Source organism: Dermacentor silvarum, chromosome 1 (assembly GCF_013339745.2).
Source record: "Dermacentor silvarum isolate Dsil-2018 chromosome 1, BIME_Dsil_1.4, whole genome shotgun sequence".
NCBI classification, from domain to species: domain Eukaryota; kingdom Metazoa; phylum Arthropoda; class Arachnida; order Ixodida; family Ixodidae; genus Dermacentor; species Dermacentor silvarum.
This window is the reverse complement of record NC_051154.1, coordinates 52,956,036-52,976,915: the sequence shown is the minus strand read 5'-3', so window position 1 is coordinate 52,976,915 and position 20,880 is coordinate 52,956,036. Positions and strand designations below refer to the sequence as shown.

The following is a 20,880-nucleotide window of genomic DNA, read 5'->3' as shown; positions in this document are numbered from 1 at the left end:
CGTTTTTTTTTTGGATTCCGGGAATGGTCAGGAGGGCTTCGAGGGGATGTAGGCACCATAACGGTAATGATGGTCTTGCTGCGCAGGCGTGAAGTTCGATGGAAGCACAGCACGATGCGACGCAATAATATCGCTGAACGCAGATTGTGGCCTAGAAGTAGGAAGTGAGGCGAGGTGGTGTGATGCAATCCGGGCGAAATCCCTGGCGTGCATTCTTAAGGCATCGACGCAAATATATGTTGTGATTAGGTGATGACGCGCGATGACGACAGTCGTTGCTGAAGATGCACATCTCGGAAGGCTAAGGCATATTCTCAGTGCTTGAGCTTGAATCGACTAGAGGACGCGTACGTTTGTTCTCCGGGTTCTGCCCAGCACAAGTAAGCTGTAGCGCATAAACCCGAGGAAAAGTGCAGTGTAAAGTTGAAGCATCGCTCGTAGAGATGCTCTCGACGATTTTGCCGCAAGAAGTCTTAGCACGTGGATGATCACGGTGAGTCTCGTTTTCATGTAGGCAATATGAGGGCTCAAGGACAGGTCGCGATCTATTATTACTCCCAGAAAGCGATGGGTCTTCTCATAACTAATAGCCTCTCCATTAATTTTAATGACGTATTTGCCCATTGCCTTGCGCGTGAAGGCAACCAGCGAGCTCTTCTCAGATGACAGCTCTAGTCCCCGTCCTTGGAGGTATTTTGATGTCAGTGTAGCCGCTCTCTGAAGTCTGGAACGTACGTGTGTAGACGCGTCACCCCTGATGCCCAGAGGCAGATGTCGTCTGCGTATATCGACAGATGCACGGGACCGCGGAAGTGCATCAACAAGGCCGATGAATGCAAGGTTAAAGAGCGTGGGGCTCAGGACTCCACCTTGAGGCACACCACGACAAGTGCAATGATGCGTTGTTGTACCATCTTCTGTCTGTACAAAGAAGGTTCTGGCCTTCAAATAATTGTAAATCCATTTGTAGACACGGCCTCCCAATCCAATGTTCCCCAGTGCATCCAGAATAGCTTCATGCGATACATTGTCGTATGCGCCTTTCACGTCCAAGATCATCGCCGCAGATAATCTCTTTAGGCTTTTTTGTTGCTGTACAGACGAGACAAGGTCAATCACGTTATCTATAAAGGACCGTCCATGCCGAAAGCCGGTCATAGCATAGTGCTCCTAACTAGCATTCGCACTCCCGCTGCTCATCATCATCATCAGTCTATATTTATGTCTACTGCAGGACGAAGGCCTCTCACTGCGATCTTCAATTAGCCCTGTCTTGCGCTAGCTGATTCCAACTTGCGCTTGCAAATTTCCTAACTTCATCACCTCACCTAGTTTCCTGCAGTCCTCGACTGTGCTTCCCTTCTCTTGGTATCCAAGAGAACCCTGCTCATAGTGCACTTCAAATATTGGATGCACTAAACCCTGTGCTGTCATGTTTGGAGAAGCATCATGGCTCCTCCTCTGCAGCCCTTCCGTAAAGAAGTCAAAGAAGCTTCGATTTTCCAATGAAATGCCCGAGGCCTTAGATCCTGGTTGGCTATCCTGCACTGGGGAAGGGGACGTTCGCATTATGCACGGACGCACACGGGAAAAATCTGAGGACACCTAAGCACTTTTTATGAGTTGTGAATGCGAAAGCACTAATGTCCAATTGAACGCCGCTGAGCGGTCCTTCGAGTTATGAACTCCTCGCGGGCAAGCGAGTGCGTTGAGACGCTTGTGTTGTTTTTAGTTGGCCTTACCGAGGCGCAGTTAGAACGCAGGCGAGGGCTTGCGCGGACAAGGAACGCGCGGATACACAGGCTTTCGAGAAGGAGAGCGAGAGTTACGTGACGACGCGGTGATTCCCTCTCCCCTGACGCAATGCCGCGGTAGCAGGTGTTCCCTTTCGCCCGCTCTGTTCCGTCGAGTGCCGAGCCAGCAAGCGCGAGCCAGCGTCACGAGCGCGCGAGGAGCGCTCGTGACGTGGCGTACCGCAGCCAATGGGAAGTTTCGCTGCTACAGGCGCCGCCGGCTTTTTGCAGCGTTAGCTACACTGGCCTAGCCAAGCCCGTTTCCTGCGGCACATCAAGAGCCGTGCTGCGCATGCGCAAGGATCAGTGATGTCACACGGCTTGCGCACCGGAGCCACCGGAGCCGGCACCTCTCGCGCACTCCGCCGCCTCCGCGCGCGACTCACCGCCGCCGGTCTGCGCATTCCAGAGGAGTGACGTCGTAGCCGTGGTAGACGCACTGGCGCCGGCGCGCGCTCGCTGTGCAGTCGCCGTCTGACACTGCGCTGGAGCCGCTGCGCTTCTGACTGGCGTTTGCCAGTGTGGTATAGCCATGGAGAAGGAGAGCGCGAATGCTGCTCAACAGTGCAGAAGAACGGAGAAGCTTGACTCATCGGATCCCGAAGTAGTTGCCTGGCAATTAGCGGTTGAGCGTAGGAGACAACCAGGAAAGCTAAGAATAATCAGCTGAACCTTTGCTAACGCTACGTATATCCTGGCATAGCCGAGCTAAGCCACTGCAACTTTTTTGATCAATTGGTCATTTGACGCTTTCGCATCACTAAGACGTTCGTCGTTCAGTTCATCACGAGCATATAATCCTATAGGTTGGTGCATCTCAAGAATCGAAGAAACCTTATAATACGTCGCCTGCGAGTAGGCGTTTCTTTTACGAACACCTGTAAATTCCTAGTTGGAATGGTGGATACTGTCAATTGCAACACGATTTGGCATAAAAGAAATTTTAATGTGACTGCCCAACATACGAAGATAAGATCGGCACTTGCCTTTCGGACAGCTTTAGGGCAATTAGATGACTGTCTTTCTACTGAAGAGAAGATTCTGGGACCGGTGGTCTCGTGCGTCTGCGATGTGCAAATCCACAACAGCTGGGGGAGAGAGCTTCTACAGTAAGCAGGGGAAAACAGTTGCACAGAATTTATCACTCACTGGTCTAGTGCGGAGAATTCCACGGGGGGTGGCCGATTTCCAGAAAGCGCAATATATATGTAGTCGATTAAGATATGCTGCTGGGCGAGTTGGTTCAAGTCCAGGGGGTACATATTAGCGCGACGTGGAAACAAATACTTAGTAGGAGGGAGTTGGAAAGAACGGAGCGAGCGCTCGCTCTGTTCTTTCCTACTCCCTCCTACTATAGTTATGCGAAGTGTATAAGCCTTTCCTCGTGGTCCGTGGCATCAGGGAACGCCTCGCGAAGCACTTGCAGTCCGAGCACACGTAGGGGAAGTGGGGCGAAAGCTATGCACATTGTGCAGGCGGCGCGCAGCAGACGACACGCCGGGATGACGTGACTGCGCATGCGCAGTATCGCGCAGCTGGTGGGAGATCGGCCAAGCTACCGCCAGAGGCGCCTGCTGCAGTCACGGACACCGCGAGCATTCGGCGCTAATGCGGGGAAACGGCGAAGCGCGGATGGCGTCGGCAGCACCTGCCTCGTTGGTGCTGCTACAATTTGTTTCTCTCCCTCTCTCTCTCGTATTTTCTCTTTCTCTCCCGATCCTAGCGCGCGACGCGCGCACTCTCTCTCGCTCTCATTTTCTCTTTCTCTCTCCGAAGCATAGCGCGCGACGCTTCGCGAGGTGGTTGCTAGGCAACGCAGTGGCAGGCGGCCCACATTACGGCCGGCTTAAACAGACCCGCTGTTAAAAAGCGTCACACAAGACCGTTGCTTTAAGCACTGTTAACTCATTAGTCATTTCTCGAAATCTTCACAACTTTTGCATTGATGCTCATTCTCGATTAGGCAAGTTCACTAAATAATAGCTGAATAAATTTAGATAATTGTTTTTACAAAATAAAACAAATACTCCTGACTAGCATGAAAAATGTCCATCAACACGCAGTGATCGCCGTTAATTCGCGAAAAGGCTTCCGTTATATACATATTTCTTTTATTCTTGGTGAGTAGCTGGTACAGCAGGTATACGTACAAAAGAAACACATGACAAGGTGATAATTTTCAAGTGAAGGTTTATTAATTGGACTAAAAGAACTTGGGTGCAGCTTGGTATAACCCATTTTTCGTTTCTCTGATGGATTGTGAGAGCAAATCTGAATAAATCACCTCGTCTGTTAAACATTATTGTATGGATCGAGCACGCTCACGAGCAGTGCAGCGCGCTTTAGTTGCTTCGATGGCTTTTCTCCTACGTTTTCGCCATTGTAACAATCAATTCTGGGGTTTTACGTGCCAAAACCACGACCTGATTACGAGGCACGCCGTATTGGGGGGCTCCGGATTAATATTGACTACCTGGGGATCTTTAACCTGCACCCAATGCACGGGGACACGGGCGTTTTTGCATTTCGCGCCCATCGAAATGCGGTCGGGATTTGATCCCGCAACGTCGTGCTTAGCAGCGCAACACCATAGCCGCTAAGCCACCACGGCGGGTTTCGCCATTGTAACCGTATTTCGGTAATACATTTTGCCGATTGTGTTTTTGTACGGTCCTTAGGTGGAAGGGGGGAGGGGGCTGGCACTTTTTCTCTGCGCCTTCAAAGGTTCTTTCTGCCCAAATAAATTGTAATTATCTCCTATATTGGTTTTCCCATGAAGGGGACATTTTATGGCTATACGTCATACATTTCAGTTTTTATTTCTCCAATGCCGACCACAGCTCCCCAAAGTCAGCACGGCGCAGGCTAGGCACTGTTTCTGTTTGGATCCCTAATCGCACATGTATCCCCATCAGAATGAGCTGAAATAAGCGTTTCTTTTTCGCAGATTTTGAACAACACGGGGTACTAAGTACACCTTCTATGTTCATCGTGCGACACACTAACATCAGGTATTATGTAGTAGCGCGCACGCTGGCTGTCAATACTGCACGAAACTGCAATCTCTGCCTGATGCTACACGATCACAGGATTCTCTTCCTCGAAGCTTTTCGCGTGTTCCAAAAACGCAAGTATACTCAAAGCAATGAAATTATTTTCGTATGGACGCCCTATGATGGGTACATCGTTACCGATTCGCGCTATACGCATCTTCAACTTGCACATGCGTCATGACAGTTTATCAACTCGTCGAAGACACTCTTCACCCGAACATGCGACTATACCAGAACCAGGACATTGGGACCAGCAGCACAACGGCGCAGCCATTTTTCCCACTGGGCCAGTTCCTAATCACGCCATGTACGTGGTTCGTGAAGGCCCGTGTATATTAACCGACGTCGGTTATATAGGCCAGAGAGTGCTCTTCGACTCTGTGGGTGATGAGCTTTCTCCTGGAGTCCTTCTTGGGCAGCGAGTACAACAGCTTGTCCCAGAAGTTCGGCTCGCCCCAGCGTACATAGTTCGTGGCCCGCATATACGCTTGGAGGTCCTCGTCCAGTGAGTCAGCAGGCACCTCGTCGACAAGCACGATCACCAACCGGTTTATGTGATCACTCAGGGCCCGTTGGTACGCCAACCGAAACTCCCAACGACACCACTCGCTCTCCATGAAGTTTCTGCGGACATGACACCACACGCATTCCATCAATAAAGTTTCACCAACTCACTCAGGCATTACCGTTGAAAAGTTAGGCAGATATACACAACGATTATATATACGGAAACGTCACGACGATGACATGGGAATTGTTCATGTCGTCACTATATAGTGGCAAGAGTGGCAAGCATGCTCGCATGCAGTGTACATATGCAACCCACAGACCTCCGCCTTTAAGCAGCTGGCTAACCTCCTTGGTTTTCCTTTTCTTTTCTCTCTCTAGCTCCCGGTGAAGCAGGCTGATAAGCTGCAGTCGATTTATTTTTAATGTCTGCCGCACGCGACATTGGTAATCATAGCGCACCGTAACTGTTGGCAATTTAATGAAGTAACATCGCCTGTTTAATCAGAACAGTCAGTTTCAATGTCTACGTTCCTGGCCAATGCAGTCGCAGACTCGTCGTGCCCCCCGACTTTAGGCAGGCCCGGGGCAGTGGAGTAAGGCAGAACATTGCACTGATCTAGACCACGCCCGTAAAAGAATGACGCATGCCGCCTAAATTTGACTTGTCTGGTCAATCTTCCTATAGTCAGTGACAAGGTAAGAGTGGAGCAGAGGCTCCTCCCCCAAAAAAGCTTGATGCACCTGCCCTCCATCTCCTTCAAGAAATTACGGGTGTCATCGGGCGAAGCGGAGGTTCCACAGTTCAGCAACTGTGAGTAAGCCGTTGTTACGCACCGCATGCACTAACAGCCAAATTAGCCAAGAGAGGCGACGCAGAAGTGAACTCACCGCAGGAACGGGTCGTTTGAATATAGGAATACCGCTGCCAACTGCACCCCCCCCCCCCCCCCCCCCCCCATCTCCCCCGTCTATGGGTGTGGGCCATCGCCGAGCAGATGCACCCCAGGGCGAACGACTTTGTGTGACAAATGAACATCACGAGCGTAGAGAAAGAAGAAAAAAAATCCGGTGTTACGTTTCACGACAAAGAAGCGCCTGAGGAAAGCGAAGGCGCGTGGACGAGAAATTAAATACACATGAAGGAAGGAGCGAGATTCTTAGGCGAGGCGATTCGCCGGCGCAAGCATGACACTTGCCGCTGTGTTTTTGGCCTATGACTGACCGGTGCATCGGTCGCCGTTGATACGCACCCCGTGAGCAGCAGCAACGTGCGCCTGGAGCATGCCACAGCGTCGCGGATGATGTCCTGCAGCAGGAAGCCGCCCTTGAAGTTCCTCTCGTAGGTGCAGACCGAGAAACCTAGCGCCTCGACGCCGGGCAGCAGCTGCGCGTGCACCCAGCCGGCGTCTTTGCTGCTGAACGAGAGGAACACGTCGAACAGCTTCTCTTCGTCCAGCTCGTCCTCCTTGATGCACTGCAGCGAGCGGCACACGCCGCGCGCGTACAGCCACACCTTCAGCTCGCGCTTGTAGCGCAGGTAGACCGCCGACAGCGCCAGCGCGATCACCAGCGACACTGTGCGGGGAGAGAGTCATCGGCGTGCCTGTGAACAAGGCTCTTCGATATGATTCTGATCTGCCTCTGTCTTTTTGTCAATGGAAGAAATAAAAGCGAACTGAAGTCTGTCGATCGCTAATCGAAATTTAAAACTAATGAAGCTGAGCCTTCATGAGTCCGTCATAGTTTGCCAAATGTAATTAACAACGCTTCATTCCACCAGAAATACACACAAATTGCGAAAGGCACACCCTTGTGTTAACAGGAGTATAGTGCGATGGCACAAACTGATTTTATCAGGAACACAAACAACTATTAGAAATATTTGGTCTCTGCTCCTAGTCGATCCGTCGTTTTAAACTGTCCCTAATTTATTCTCAGACATGTTTGAATTAGAGCGATGGCTACATTGCGCCAACTTGGCTACATTTTAAAGATGATGGCGGGGAAAATTTTGGGTTAATAAATACTGAGTATTGCGGGCATATTGACGATCCAGTTTAGACTGGTGGCATATTTTATTTCTAGTAGTCCATATGTCTAAATTTTCAAGAGAATATGCTCTGCTCGGTATTTCTTGTCTCTTGGGAAAATATGTTTTTCTTGTATATTTTGTAGTCACATACTGACGCGTTCATGTGCCCAATTTCATAGGGAACCAGAAGGAGCAGCAGATTATATTTGGCCTATAATAAAGCCGATGATAATAATAATAATATTAATATTATTAATATATTTTATTCACTTCAATTCGTACAACGTGTTCCAGCCTGTATAAGCGTTGCCGCTTGTGTGCGGAGCTGGGCAGCTAGGTTAAGCACATGAAACAGCGAATAAATCATAGCAGAAAAGGAAGAGAAATAAAATAAACCAAATACGCAGCAATTGCTTGTGCGACGTAAGAACAAACAAACAAACAAGAACCAACAGTACAAATGATAGCAAATTTTCCACCGTGCACACTTTCTTACACGAAATGAAAACGTTAAGAACATGGCAAATAGTAAATTAACTCAGTCTATATTATCGTTCAACCAAGGTCGAAGGAACTTCTTAAGGTCTTTTAATCCGCGGTAATGCTCAGGAGGGTTCGTATTTTAGTGAAGTAATAAGGAACGTAGTAGATGCGGGTTTATTTGCCATAAGTGGTGAAGATGCGGGGTATGACATACTTTTCCGAATGACGGAGAAGCCGTACTTTATAGTTGGAAATTTTAAAGGAGCTGTGAAAGAAATGCTTGTATAATATGTCAAAGATAAATTGCTTTTGTACAGGTAGCCTGTCAAAATGTTCCATACTGGCTCTGGCTGACTTATCGTGATAGTTGGTTCCGTAGGCGAGATTGGTTGCAATTCTGTGCAGTATACGGCTTATTGTATTTAATTTATGTAAAGATGCGGTTCCGTAAATTGTTATTCCGTATCGTAACATGGACTCTCCCAATCCCTTGTATACCATTTTTCTAACCGATACATCACAAATCGATCGTGGAGCATATATATAAACACACACTAGGCGCAAGCGTTTGGCTAACTCTGCCATAGATAAGTTCCACGACAGTGTTTCGTCAAATGTGCCACCAAGATATTTGAAATTGGATTTAAGTTCCAAAGGTGGGCATGAACAGCACGTACAGTTCCTCTCATGAAGGTATATATTTGAGAATGTTCTAAACACTTTATTATATGGGCTATGAAAACAAAGTAGGCAGGTTTTTGTAGTATTAGTAAAAATCTGATTAGCGTTTAACTGAGTACATGCGAAAACACCCGTGTACTTAGATTTAGGTGCACGTTAAAGAACCCCAGGTGGTCCAAATTTCCGGAGTCCCCCACTACGGCGTGCCTCATAATCAGAACTTGTTCTGGCACGTAAAACCCCATAATTTAATTTTTAGCGTTTAACCATTCTACCAAAAGATGTACATCCTGCTGCATCCTGTCGGAGGCTTCTTCATACGTTTCACTTGGTATCCCAAGGGCAGTATCATCCACGTATAAAAATAGTTGTGAGTTAAATGGAAGACAGGTCATATCATTGACGTAAATATTAAGTAAGAAGGGTCCTAAAATTGATCCCTGAGGAACGCCTGTCAACACGTTCAAAATTGAGCTGTATAATCCGCCTAGTTGGACACATTTGGCTCTATCAGCAAAATAACTTTTAAAGAACGACATGTAGGGACCTCTGAAACCAATATTGTCGAGTTTATCTAATAATAGATTGTGATTAATAGCATATTAATAGCATCAAAAGCTTTTTGCAAATCAATAAAAAGTGTACGGACAATGTTATTGTTATCTATTTCTTAACGGACTAAGACATGAAAATACTCTAGTAGGTTTACCGTACTTTTGCCTTTGCGGAAACCATACTGGGCTGCATTTAGTAGATGGTACTTATCAAGAAATGATGTCATGCTAACATGTATAATTTTCTCCATGATACAAGTGAGGGAAGACAATATTGCAATTGCCCTATAATTATTATAATCCTTTTTGGGGCCGTTTTTGTGCAATGGTCTTATTACGCTTATTTTTATGTACGTGTGAATTTGCCCAGTTATTAAAGCTTCATTGATAATGAAAAGTAATATAGTTTTAAGTTTGTCGAAATGCACTATGACATCTCTCATCCTAACACTATCATTGCCTGGTGATTTCGTTATTGACATTGTTTTCAACACATCCCATAATTCCGGCTCAGTGACAGTAGGCATGTAAGCTGAATAAATGCTCGAAGCAACTGCAGTAGCGTTCGCCATTTTCCTTGCCTGTCTACACAAGAAGGTAACAGATTCTACAAAGTGCTTATTGAACTCAGTGGCCAATTCCTACCTTGTTTTTATCTGGAAAGGCCTGTTCTAAAGTAGCATCAATGCTTTTCTTGGATGGCTTTCCCTATGGTGGTTCGCACTAATTTCCATGGTTTTTTTTTTTTTTTTTTTTTTTTTTTTTTTTTTACATCCATACTGCATGCCGAGAATTGATTCAGCTGGTACGGTTTTTTTTTTTTTTTTGCCAGTCGTATTTTTGCCAGTCGTATTCACCGTGTAGTTTTCTGAACATTCAACAATAAAGGAGTCATACCACGCGCGTTGCGTGCGTGCGTGCGTGTGCGTGTAGGCGTTAAAGCTGCTGGTCCACGCCGTTCATGCGATAAGAGACGCAGGCCTATTGCCTTGTCTCCTTTGTGGACAACTGAAGACATGCATTTCCGTGCGCTATTATCGGATAGCTCCTCGAGCATGTTTGCCTTCAGAATTATCGGAAGCCGCCAGCCCTCCTGTTTACCGTGTTCTTGCCACGGCCACTGTACGATATTCAAAGCGCCCTACGAAAGAGTAACGAATGCGTATGATAAACGCACCTAAGATGGGCAGGAGGTATATTATGGCTCGTGGTACAGCTCCCGGGCACAGTTGTTTCTGCCCTAATGTCACAAAGGGCTTCAGGGACACAAGTGAATTGGAGCTCTCGGCACATGTGATGTCTGCGACATCCAGGATCTACAGAAAGCAAGCACGACAGTGAATCAGCGCTGAAGAATGCAGGTAAATGTTGTTTTCTATTAAAAAATAAACAAAAACAAAATATCACAACATAAGTGAGAAAACGTCCTTTAAGACCTAAATCGACGCTGCGTCTTTAAATACAAAATGCCTTTTACGGCGATCGAGCTCATTTAGGAAACTTACCACATCACCGTGAGCTTCAACCCACTGCCTGAAAGGGTAGTCGACGCACTCGCACACGAAAGGGTTGGCGGACAGTCGCAACGACGTCAGCTTGTGCTTCGTCACGAGGGCGTACGGGAACCGCTTCATACGGTTGCTACTCAAGTCGAGAGAGCGCACACTTCCGGGTATCTTGGTCACGTTGAAGCTTGTCAGGAGGTTATTTCTGAGAGAGAGAACTTGGAGGCGTGGCGCGCCGTTGATGAGAACCTCGCCAAGCTCTTCGATGCGGTTATCGCGGAGGTCCAACTCGGTTGTGCCCTCTGGAAATACTTGCGGCATGCGGTTCAGTGCCGCCGATGTGCAGTCGACGGCGATGGCTCGGTCACCAAGGGCGTCTTCTCGGCAATCGCACCGACAGCCCGACTCGCAGTCCTTTTCCCACCTCATCAGGTCGTCCTTCGTGAGCCAGTTGAAGAGCTTTCCTTTGAGCCACTGCGGCCCCGTACATGTCAGGTAGTTTCCCGCCCGTGCTTCGCTGTCCGGGCGCATAAGCCAAGCCATTCTGCAGTCACACATTAGAGGGTTCTCTAGAAGTTCAAAGTAAGGCAAAGAAAAAAAAATATTTTGTATCAGAAACATGGTTTATCATGCAAGAAGAATCTTTCCCGTATGGCCGCAAATAACGTCACAAATAACGTGCACCTGTGATCAACATAAAGTTTAAATTATGGAGTTTTACGTGCCAAAACCACCACTTGATCACGAGGCACGCCGTAGTGGAAAACTCTAGATTAACTTTGACCACCTGGTATTCTTTAACGCGCGCTTAAATCTAAGTACACGAGCGTTCATGCATTTCGCCCCCATCGAAATGCCGCAGCCGGTATCGAACCCGCGACCACGAGCTTAGCAGCGAAACGCCATAGCCACTATAATCTACCGCTGCGGGTTAAGCATCACAACTATTTCCCTGGTATAGAAATGCGTACGCCCAGCAAATGACGCTGATTTGGCTGTTCATTAAGCGAAACTTCTTTGGCTACTGCCCTGAGAGGTTTGGCTTGCTACGTATAGGTATGTTTCTCGCCGAGTAGACGACCTAAAGGTCGCGAGGCAGACGAATCGGCTTATATACCCATCTGTAAGGGTTCTACAACAGTACCGATGACGGGCTATGTCCTACGGGCTTACACAATGAGACAACAAACAGTTCATAAATATCCTCACTGCAACAAATGTTCACCTTCAAGCGCCTAATTATTTTAATAAAGTGAAGGTTTCTTAGCCTACTTCTCTGGGTTTTGGCGTGGCTGCTCGTTCGCTTTCTGGCCGAGTGAACGTGGCCGATCTCAGAGACAGTGTATAAGGGTAAACTGGGCCGATCCTAGAGATGGTGTCATCAAAACGGCGTCGGTCCCGGAGACTATAATCCGCGATCATGTGGGTTGCGTTATGGTGGTCTCCGCAATCGCGCGGTCCTGTAGGTGGGACAGCGTTGGTAAGCTCGTATTGTGGGAGTGTGTGGCATTTGCATCTCTGTCATGGCACTGCAGCACATTCTCAACGCCAAAGCGAAGCGTCTTGCCTGGGAGGCACCGGCACGCTTAACTACAACTTTTGCTGAAATTCGCGCACAACTTGACATCTATCGCGCCGCTGGGGTTTCCGGCTTGTATCGGAGAGACATCACGTGTGCCATTGTATGCTAGGCAGCGACCTGCGTCTCAGGTGAGTGGAAGTCGAAACAGTTTTCAAAGACACAGAAACGTATACATGCACCGAGTCAGTTTCACCGGTCCCAATATATAAAAGGTTGCCTGACATATTTTCCTACGAGCGCATTGCGTTCGTTCAAGAAATATTGCGTGAGATGACAGAATTCTATCCAGATAACGACTCCATTCTTTGGTAAATGAAGCCAGTGTATCGTACAGAGAAGGAAGCAAACCACTGTACAGGAATAGCCTACCGTCAAGGATGACCGTCGGCTTGTTCTTTAGCGCCTTGGCGAAGTCACTGCGGCGCAGCAGCTCCACTCGGTTTCGCCTTAGGAAGAGCCCCACCAGGTTTTGGACACCTGTGAAAGCCCCTCGCACATCGCTGATGTTGTTCGCTGTTAGCTCAATAGAAGCCAAGCGGCCATCGTTGGCGAATTCGCCGTTCTCCAGGTATTGGATTGCGTTATTGGAGGCGTCCACGTAACGTAGCTTGGGCAGATTTCTTGAAGAGCCGTTGAGCGCCAGGAGCAGGTTGTCTTGCAGCAGCAGCTTGTCAAGGATCACAAGTCCCATGAAGGCGTTCCTTCCCACCCACTGTATCCTGTTATCACTAAGGTTGATTTCAACCAAGCCACTGTTGTCTCTAAATGTGCCGTCAGGAACGTGGGTCACCAGATTGCTCCTGAGCGAAATCTTTTTCAAAAGCGTTAGACCCTCGAAGGCGCTGGTGATGTCCTCAATCCGGTTGGACGATAACTTCAGGTCCTTTAGGCGACGCGTCCTGCCGAACACTCCTGTCACGCTAGCCAACTTGTTTTCCGACAATTCCAGGTATTCCAGCCTTGAGTCTGTATTAAAAACCGACTCGTTTAAATAGAATATGCTGTTGCGGCTGAGGTCCAGACGGGCCATTTCTTCCAAAGCCGCGAAGGCACCGACCTCCACTTGGGTTATTTCGTTGTCGTTCAAAAAGAGTTCTTCAATCATGGCGTTCGACGATGCGACTTCGCTTATAACGTTAATTCGATTATGCGCTAGATTAAGGGTACTTAAGTAAGGCATGCTTGCTTTCAAAAACCTATCGACGTCTGTAATCATATTGTAACTCAAGTCGAGAGCCTGAAACACGAGAAAAAAAATGAGCGGACATGTCACAGTACCAATGGAAGCTGCTAGCGCCACATTGAAAAAGCTAGCAAAAACCTGGAATGTAGCGTTCAGCAAACAACAACCGTCCGTTCCAATGACCAACCAACTGTACCACGCGTACTATACAAGCGGGTGTATATAACCGGAATCCACGAGCATTCTAAACAAAAGCATGTATCAGTTCATTTATATAACATACTCCGTAAACGTCTTCAATCTCTTATACCTGCAGTTTGTCAAAGGAATGTAACGATGGATTGCTTTTTTTTTCTCTTTAACTCATTCAAATAGCTAAAGAACGCGCACTACAGTGCGATTTGTCAGACATGTAAAGAAGCGTAAAAGTATGTATTCGTGTACTATGTCGCTTCTTAATAAACACCAACAATAATCAAACCAAAATCGACGCTCACCTCTATGTAAGGCATATCGTCGAACACGCCTTTTATCTCTGCAATGTTGTTATTACGAAACTCAACTTTCTTCAACTTTCTCGTATTCTTGAATAGGGTAGCCGGCAGCTGCCGTATTCTGTTGCCGGAGAAGCGCAAAATCTTCAGATTAGGTAAGCCCCACAGAAATGTTTCATCGATTCTCTCGATCGCGTTGAAGCGAAGATCCAACTCGAACAGTCCGGGCACAGATAGCACGCCTTGCAGGAATCTGATGCGGTTCTTGCGCACTTCGAGCCAGCGCAAATGCTTCGCCGCGGTCAAGCCCCGGGGTAGAGCCTCCAGCTGGTCATTCTCTAGCAGCATTCGCGACATTCGGCTCAAAGCACCGACGGCTTCATCCCCGATGTCGCGGAGGGGACTGTTGGTGATGATCAACATGATGATTGTATGGTTTGAGAACCACGTGGCCGGCAGCTCGGTCATCTGAACCTGGTCGAAGGTCAGTTTCCTGAGGACAACGCCCTCGAGCTTGGCCATGTCGGCGTCAAGTTCGTGCGGTTGAGCGATATTTCTGCAGCGTGTCAGAGCCCCTTGACTGACGACATAACATTCGCAGTGCTCTAGATTCGGGCAGGTAGCGTTCACGTTGCGCCATTGCACTCGGGCCTCGGACGACCGGAACGCGCACGTCATTAACAGCAGGCACACGAGCAGGCTTACCCGACGTGGCACGTGTTTTGCCGACGGTAGCATTTTTTTTTTCATCTGTATCCACAGTTTTCGCACAGTTGGTGGCGTGTCTCCGCAGCACAAGTTTCATAGCACACTCCCACGACACGTACACGACGGCACTGGCAACTTACGACGAGCGGAGCACCGACAGCGATAACATTTATTTTTCTTTGTTAAGTGACGGAGATAGACCGCGGTGAGGAAAAAAAAAAAAAGAACAGTAACGGCGCACCCCGATTATATAGTGTTGCATAGTGTTGCATGGGTGGAATGCAATTGTCGCAAGAGAACAGCAGAAAGTATATATGGATATATAGGAGAATACAGCACGGAGTAAACCACGGTTAACATATAGCAAAGACGGAGTGACAATCGTTATCGCGAGCACTCGTGGTTCGATGACTATTGCTGTATTTTTTTTTTTTTTTCATTTTTTGCTGACTGACACTCGCGCAAGTTGGTTTCGTGACGCTAACACCACTGCAAAATGTGACGGCACTTGTTGTGACGTCTGATCGACGTATTTTCTAAAGAAGGCGTTGCAATCTTCTAATGGAGCAGCTCTCATTTGTTAGTACCATATCTTTTCGTCTGGGTTTCCTGCTTAGTGTAGTCGTATATAGTAAGGAGAAGTTGGCGCGGTCGCGCAAGCGGAAGCCCCAACGCCTTAAGGAAGGCTCCCTCGTAGGCGAGACTTCCGTGCTCATGTTCCTGTCCGAGAAAGCCTTCTGATTCACAAAGGAAATCGATCCGGTGCGTTTACGCCCTTGCTCTTCTAAAGAATGTCAATGACGTTAATTTCTGTGAATATGCTTGTATGAGCAGCGCTTGTATTCATAAAAGCATTAAAAAAAAGTTTGCGCTTACAGATCCTTTGTATTCGCTCAACTTTCACAAGATCGCATTTTTAATCCTCGTCGTTCACTGCGTTGCAAGTCCGGATAAAACTAGGCCAACCATCAGTCAAGTGGTTTTTATTGAACGATGCGGATAAAAAAATTCAATCAATCGAAATTTAAGTGAAAATAAAGTACCGATGAGCGTAAAATCTTCCTTTGAGGTCGTCATAAAAAAATATCAGGCCTCTGTATATGGCAGAGAATTACCCCGTGGCGTAAGGATAGGTTTGGCATGAGTATTACAGGACTAAAAGCAAGTTTCTCCTCCGAAAAAGCAAGTCACATCCGCATGTCGCACTGCTCATGCGTTCATGACGTCCAGAAAGCGCGACTGCGTTTTTCTTGTTGTCATTGAATGATAACTGCATGCAAATGGTGATATGAAAATTTATTTGTCTTTCCTGAAATAGTCTACAAGCGCAGAAGAAAATGCTAGACTGCTTGAGCCGAAGATCACATAAAATGCACTTTAAGTCGCTCATTAGTTTAGAAGTGCAAAATATGCAAAATAATTAAATACGAGGTCCAAGCGGCTCTACACGAAAGTGTTGTTATTGAAAGGTTTGTCCTTTTCAAGATGTTGATATGGGAGCTCGCGGAGCACATTTTGGGGATAGAAAAGTCCGCGAGGTCACGTAACGAAGTGTAACAGCTTCTTATTGCATAAGATAGGAAAACATGAACTGATCACTCACTGTACAGAGAAACGTAAAATAGCGGGCAGTGTTCATTTCTTTTTTTATTGATTTACAGTATAAGTTGCCGGCCTCCTCTGTAGAGACCAAGGCAGTTGGTATTCGTAGGGGAAGAAGAAAACATGATATCAGTACAATGTGTAAGACAAAAACGACCTCTATAAAGAAACAATAATCAATTAGTTGCAAAATTATGAACTATTCTTAAACCACCATTCAGAAGGAAGTAGTCGTACGAAAAAAAAACAAGAATGAACTAAATCTGGGCACGACTTGATTAGACAGATAACAGGATAAGTAAATCTAACAATGCCCCCCTGCGTGTAATTGCCAATAACGAACTTCACGTGTACAGCATGACAAAGCAGGCACAAGGAAAAGATATGATCAGTGCTCGAGAACGTCGAGAACGGCGAAACGTTTGAAGATATGCGCCATCAAACTTGGCGTAAAAATGCACTGTTGTTCCGCTTACTTTTTTTAGCAAAACGCTGTATATGAATTGAAGCACAAAAGTAAGTGGAAGGTGCATGTATTTTGTTCCACACTTAGGGAAATAATTTCTCGACTGGTGTACTGGTGTCATCCTAGAAATTCATTTCGAGTGGATACGTCTTGCAAGCTCACCGGTTACAATTCGTAAATTGCCATATGTGCCGTAAAGTAATTAACTAAGAAGTTAATTAGTAAGTTTTGTTAATTAATTGAATATGTGTTTCGATTTCTCGTGCGAGTAATGTCCACCTCTTCGAATAATCCAGATTATGCTATCTGCCACAGTTCATTCTTAAAAATTACATAAAACTTAAAAATGATCACCCCGTACGTACGTTAGAGTGAATTGGCCTGTTTTCTGCATTCACTACAGTAAACTTACCTATTCTCAATGATTTATCGTTATTACAAAACAAAAATACTTTTCAAGTGACCAAGCCTAACAGTCAACTGAGTACATAAGGCTATGTCACAGAAGCGCCAACAACAAAAGAAATAATCGAAGCTATCGAGTCGATCATTTTCCAAATATGCTTTGCATACAAGCCTTTCTTCTTTCGCTTCGGTTACCGCAGAGAAAACGATGCGACAAGATTGCAATTGTGTATGAACACGTATGCTTTCGGTTTGTATAAATCTACGTGTTCACCGAATATACTGACAAGGAACTGCCACCTCTAAATTCCTTCTCTCGCTCTCTCTTTCAAGCGGCCGAGCAGGCCATCTTTATGCGAAGCGCACGTGCCGCTTTCCTGGCCACCAGTTCAGCTAGTCCCGGGAGTGTGAAAAACATGTTTACCCGTATCACAGAATATGCTGGGGTAATCAGCTAACGTAGGTATTGTTTATGCTTACGCTAAAGCGCACGCGGCAATGGTGGCAGCATTGAAACCACGCCTTTCGTAGGTTGTAGAGAAACTCCATTCTCTCGATGGCTAAACTTCAGACGAGTTGCCACGAGAAACATATCGTTTCCGCAGATACTGCTCTGGGGGGACTCTGTCCCGAACGGAGAGCCAGGCGGCTGCCGCGTGTGCGCAGTCAGTTGACTCAGCATCCGGTTGAAAGCTGATACGGCAAGATATAGTCAGACAGCGGCATGTGGGAGCAAACAGAGCAAGTTGATTTCCTCGCTAAGTCCGTGCTTGCTCGGTGAATGATATATTCGTCGACGCGCTTAACGTATTGCTGTTTCTTAGGGTGTACTTTTCACGAACCTCTGGGCTCGGGGGTCTGAGACGAGAGTGAAGCCCTCGCAAATCTGTAGCAATGGCATGGAACTATATACAGAGAAAAATGGAATGTTGGAACGCCTGTAAGTTGACCCGGACTGCGCCTGGCTGGTTTCTTAGCCGTGGCGGGGGTAGAATATGCTTCAAACAGCAGTGCAGTTAGTCTTACTGTTGAAAAAAATAATTGAGGGAGTTATACAGCTGTAATAATTCCTATTTCAAGATAACATAATTAGTGGTAATTGCAGCTCACTTTTATTATATGATGTCGAATTATTTTATGTCTATGGGCCAAGGAGATTCTTTTGGGTACCCGTGCGCTGAAAGGTACTCCCGCGCGCATGTACTCTGCCGTTATGGCAAACATGTTTCTAAATGTGCTGCTTTAGATTATGCAAATGAGCCCAATATCCTTGTCATACTAAATGTCACTCAGAGAGTTTACAGGTCAGCACTACATATTACGCAGTTCCTTCTGGCCACTGTCCTGCCTCCCAGTAGATATCAGTGCAATAACGCATACCGCTACCGTAAAATGCTGCCGTACGACGAGGCATATCAACTACCTGTGTGTACATACTAGCGCGACGTGGAAACAAATACGTACCATAACAATTTTCTGTTTTTTTCAAGAATTTCAGTGCACCTGAATAAATCATGGACATATTTGTCCCCAGCACAGGGTAGCGAGCCAGTACCTACACTGGCTAACCTCCCTGTCTTTCCTTCCCTTTGTCCCCCTCTCTATATTTCTCTGCTTCCCCTCACGTATCTTAACTGCATGCGCGTTGGCTTGGTGCCATTGTAGAACGTATAACGCTCGCGACACTCGGCCACGTGTACCTAATCGTGATACGCACTTTCTATATTCGTCTTCGCTGAAGCGCCTGTCAGCGTGCTCTTCCACTCAATCAGGCACGTCAGCACATGTCTTTCATGTGCAATTACATAATTATGGGCACCTTGACGCAAATATGTCCATGACGTATTCAGGTGCACTGAAATTCTTAAAAAAAGCAGGAAAATTGTTATTTCAGGGACCCTTTATCGTGCAACGAAACTTCGGTACTCGGGCATCTTTTCATACGTTCCGGGGTTCAGGCCACCGCTATCGGGAATCAAGCCAGCCACCCCATGCTCCGCGGCACAACTTGGCACAACTGCGGGTGTCACATGTTTATGCAGAACGCTGTCACCACTAAAGCCACTGCGGTGCGTGTTGTTGCAATACGAGAACCGCTGTCCCGCCGAACAGCTGCTGCTCGGTACAGACCAAACTTCCGTGCATTTTGATAACGGGCAGCACCTAGGCAAAGCTGTGTAAGCACGCGCCTGATAAACCATTTCCTCTCTCTTTTAGGCCGTTCCTTCGAACGTGCGGGCGTGCGAAAGCGTGCAATGAACCATTTCTGCCATGCAGCGCACAGCGTTCGCGCGCTTAAAGCCCCTCTATCTTTCATAAGAAGCGAAAGGTTTTGATCTAGCCGCCGCGCCTTGCGATAGGCGGGTTGGCGACACATGAACATTTTCGCCTTCGCGCCCCGCCCAAAGGGCCCAGCAGCGGTCACTGCGCCGGGGGAATGTACGAATGTCTTTGTTTTCGAGCGTGGAGTTTGACGATTTTGGTACTTCACGCGTCTCTGTTGCATTGTTGTTGCAAACTAGAAAAGCCTATGTATCTGATGGTTGAGTGGACGCAGTAATTATGCGTTTGAATTCAACGTTTGCAGCGCGGCGTGCTAGTATGCCGGGCTGCTGTGCCTTCAGTTGCCGCAACAACAACGGGGCGCAAGGCCCCAAACCAACGTGTTGGTTTGAAGCATTCTGAAGGTGATGGTTTGAGACCTGGTGAGCTTATTGTTTTGATGATCGAAATATAATCTCACTATCAGGGAGGGAGCAGTCTACCTGACTGGAGCAGTATTTTTTTATTTGCGCACCACCTATCGCCTCGTTTTGGTACTCTCCATGGCTTTAATTCCCGGTAGAAAACAGAGTGACAGAGTAAAGAAAACAAACAAAAAAACTTCGCAGAAAAAGCTTTAGCTACCATACTTGGGCTATCCAAATCACAATCTGAGTTGAAGCAAAGGAGGTTAAAGAAAAAGCTTTTCTTTAACCTCCTTGGTTTAAGCCAGTCGAAATATGGCGTCTATGACATCACATCCCACCACTCTATTACCTTCGCAAATGCTTTTGGTATATATGCCATAAAAAATGGCTTCGTGTAGGTGGGTAAAGCTGCACTTTCTTTAAACCAGGTAAAGGATAAGGCAACTTCCCACACTACCTACACTCGTGCAGCCGGTGCAGGTAAAAAGAATAGCCCAAACTTGGCAAAAGCATGGCCTTCGAGATTGCCTTTTGTTGCCCCAGATAGAACCGTCGCTGGGGTGTGAAAAATTTAATCTCTAAGGCCATGCTTTTATGTACTGCAAGCGCCGAAATTGGTAGGTGATACCCAAACGCGAGGACCAGGAGTGGGCGGTCCGGCGGGCCAGGGCCATTGCCGAGGATCTCGGAAGATTTTTCTCCGGCGATGGACCCCTGGCAGCCTAGCCCCGGGCACTAACAGCCATAACCGTAGGACAAATAAAGTTTATTCCTATTCTCCCAAAAAACAGCGGCTATGGCGAGTTCCGGCTCACCCGATGGCTTCTGGCGTTTGCAAGGCACAAAAGCATTGCCGTCGGGTTTAACTTCCGTTATTCTAAGGGAGCTCTTGTTAGCGGTGAGATTTGAGTCAGAAACACATGGCATGTTTTGGACACCAACCGTCGGTGACTATAACGCTTTTCGTATTTGGAGCCTGTAGTGCACAAAAAGCATGGCCTTCCAGATGGTTACACCAAGGTAGCCATCGCCCAGTCTTGCAATTCAGGGTGGCTCTAGAAGGGGGAAAAAAGGAAAGGGGGTGGGGGAGTGCCGCCCCGCCCCCTTAGAAATTTTAGACCCCCTCTCATTACAAGTAT

At 47.1% G+C, this 20,880-nt stretch overlaps 1 protein-coding gene across 1 annotated transcript; it reads right to left on the bottom strand.

Moving 5' to 3' along the window:
• Nucleotides 1–3,966: 3,966 nt before the first annotated feature.
• Nucleotides 3,967–15,010, bottom strand: LOC119463207 (protein toll). The gene is made up of 6 exons (XM_037724119.2): nucleotides 13,874–15,010; nucleotides 12,563–13,430; nucleotides 10,612–11,180; nucleotides 10,284–10,422; nucleotides 6,607–6,931; nucleotides 3,967–5,470 (listed from the first exon to the last, which is right to left on the bottom strand). The coding sequence occupies exons 1-6, from the start codon at nucleotides 14,618–14,620 to the stop codon at nucleotides 5,182–5,184; spliced, it is 2,937 nt and encodes a 978-aa protein (XP_037580047.1). The 5' UTR covers nucleotides 14,621–15,010; the 3' UTR covers nucleotides 3,967–5,181.
• Between the last annotated feature and the right edge of the window lie 5,870 nt (nucleotides 15,011–20,880).

Excerpts from the sequence above, each read along its gene's own strand:
- LOC119463207 (XM_037724119.2), bottom strand. The coding sequence starts at position 14,620 with ATGAAAAAAAAAATGCTACCGTCGGCAAAACACGTGCCACGTCGGGTA. Across the intron at positions 11,181-12,562 it reads GCCGACGGTCATCCTTGACG|AGAACCCTCTAATGTGTGAC; the intron begins GTAGGCTATTCC and ends TTGAACTTCTAG. Across the intron at positions 5,471-6,606 it reads ACGTTGCTGCTGCTCACGGG|AAACTTCATGGAGAGCGAGT; the intron begins GTGCGTATCAAC and ends TCATGTCCGCAG.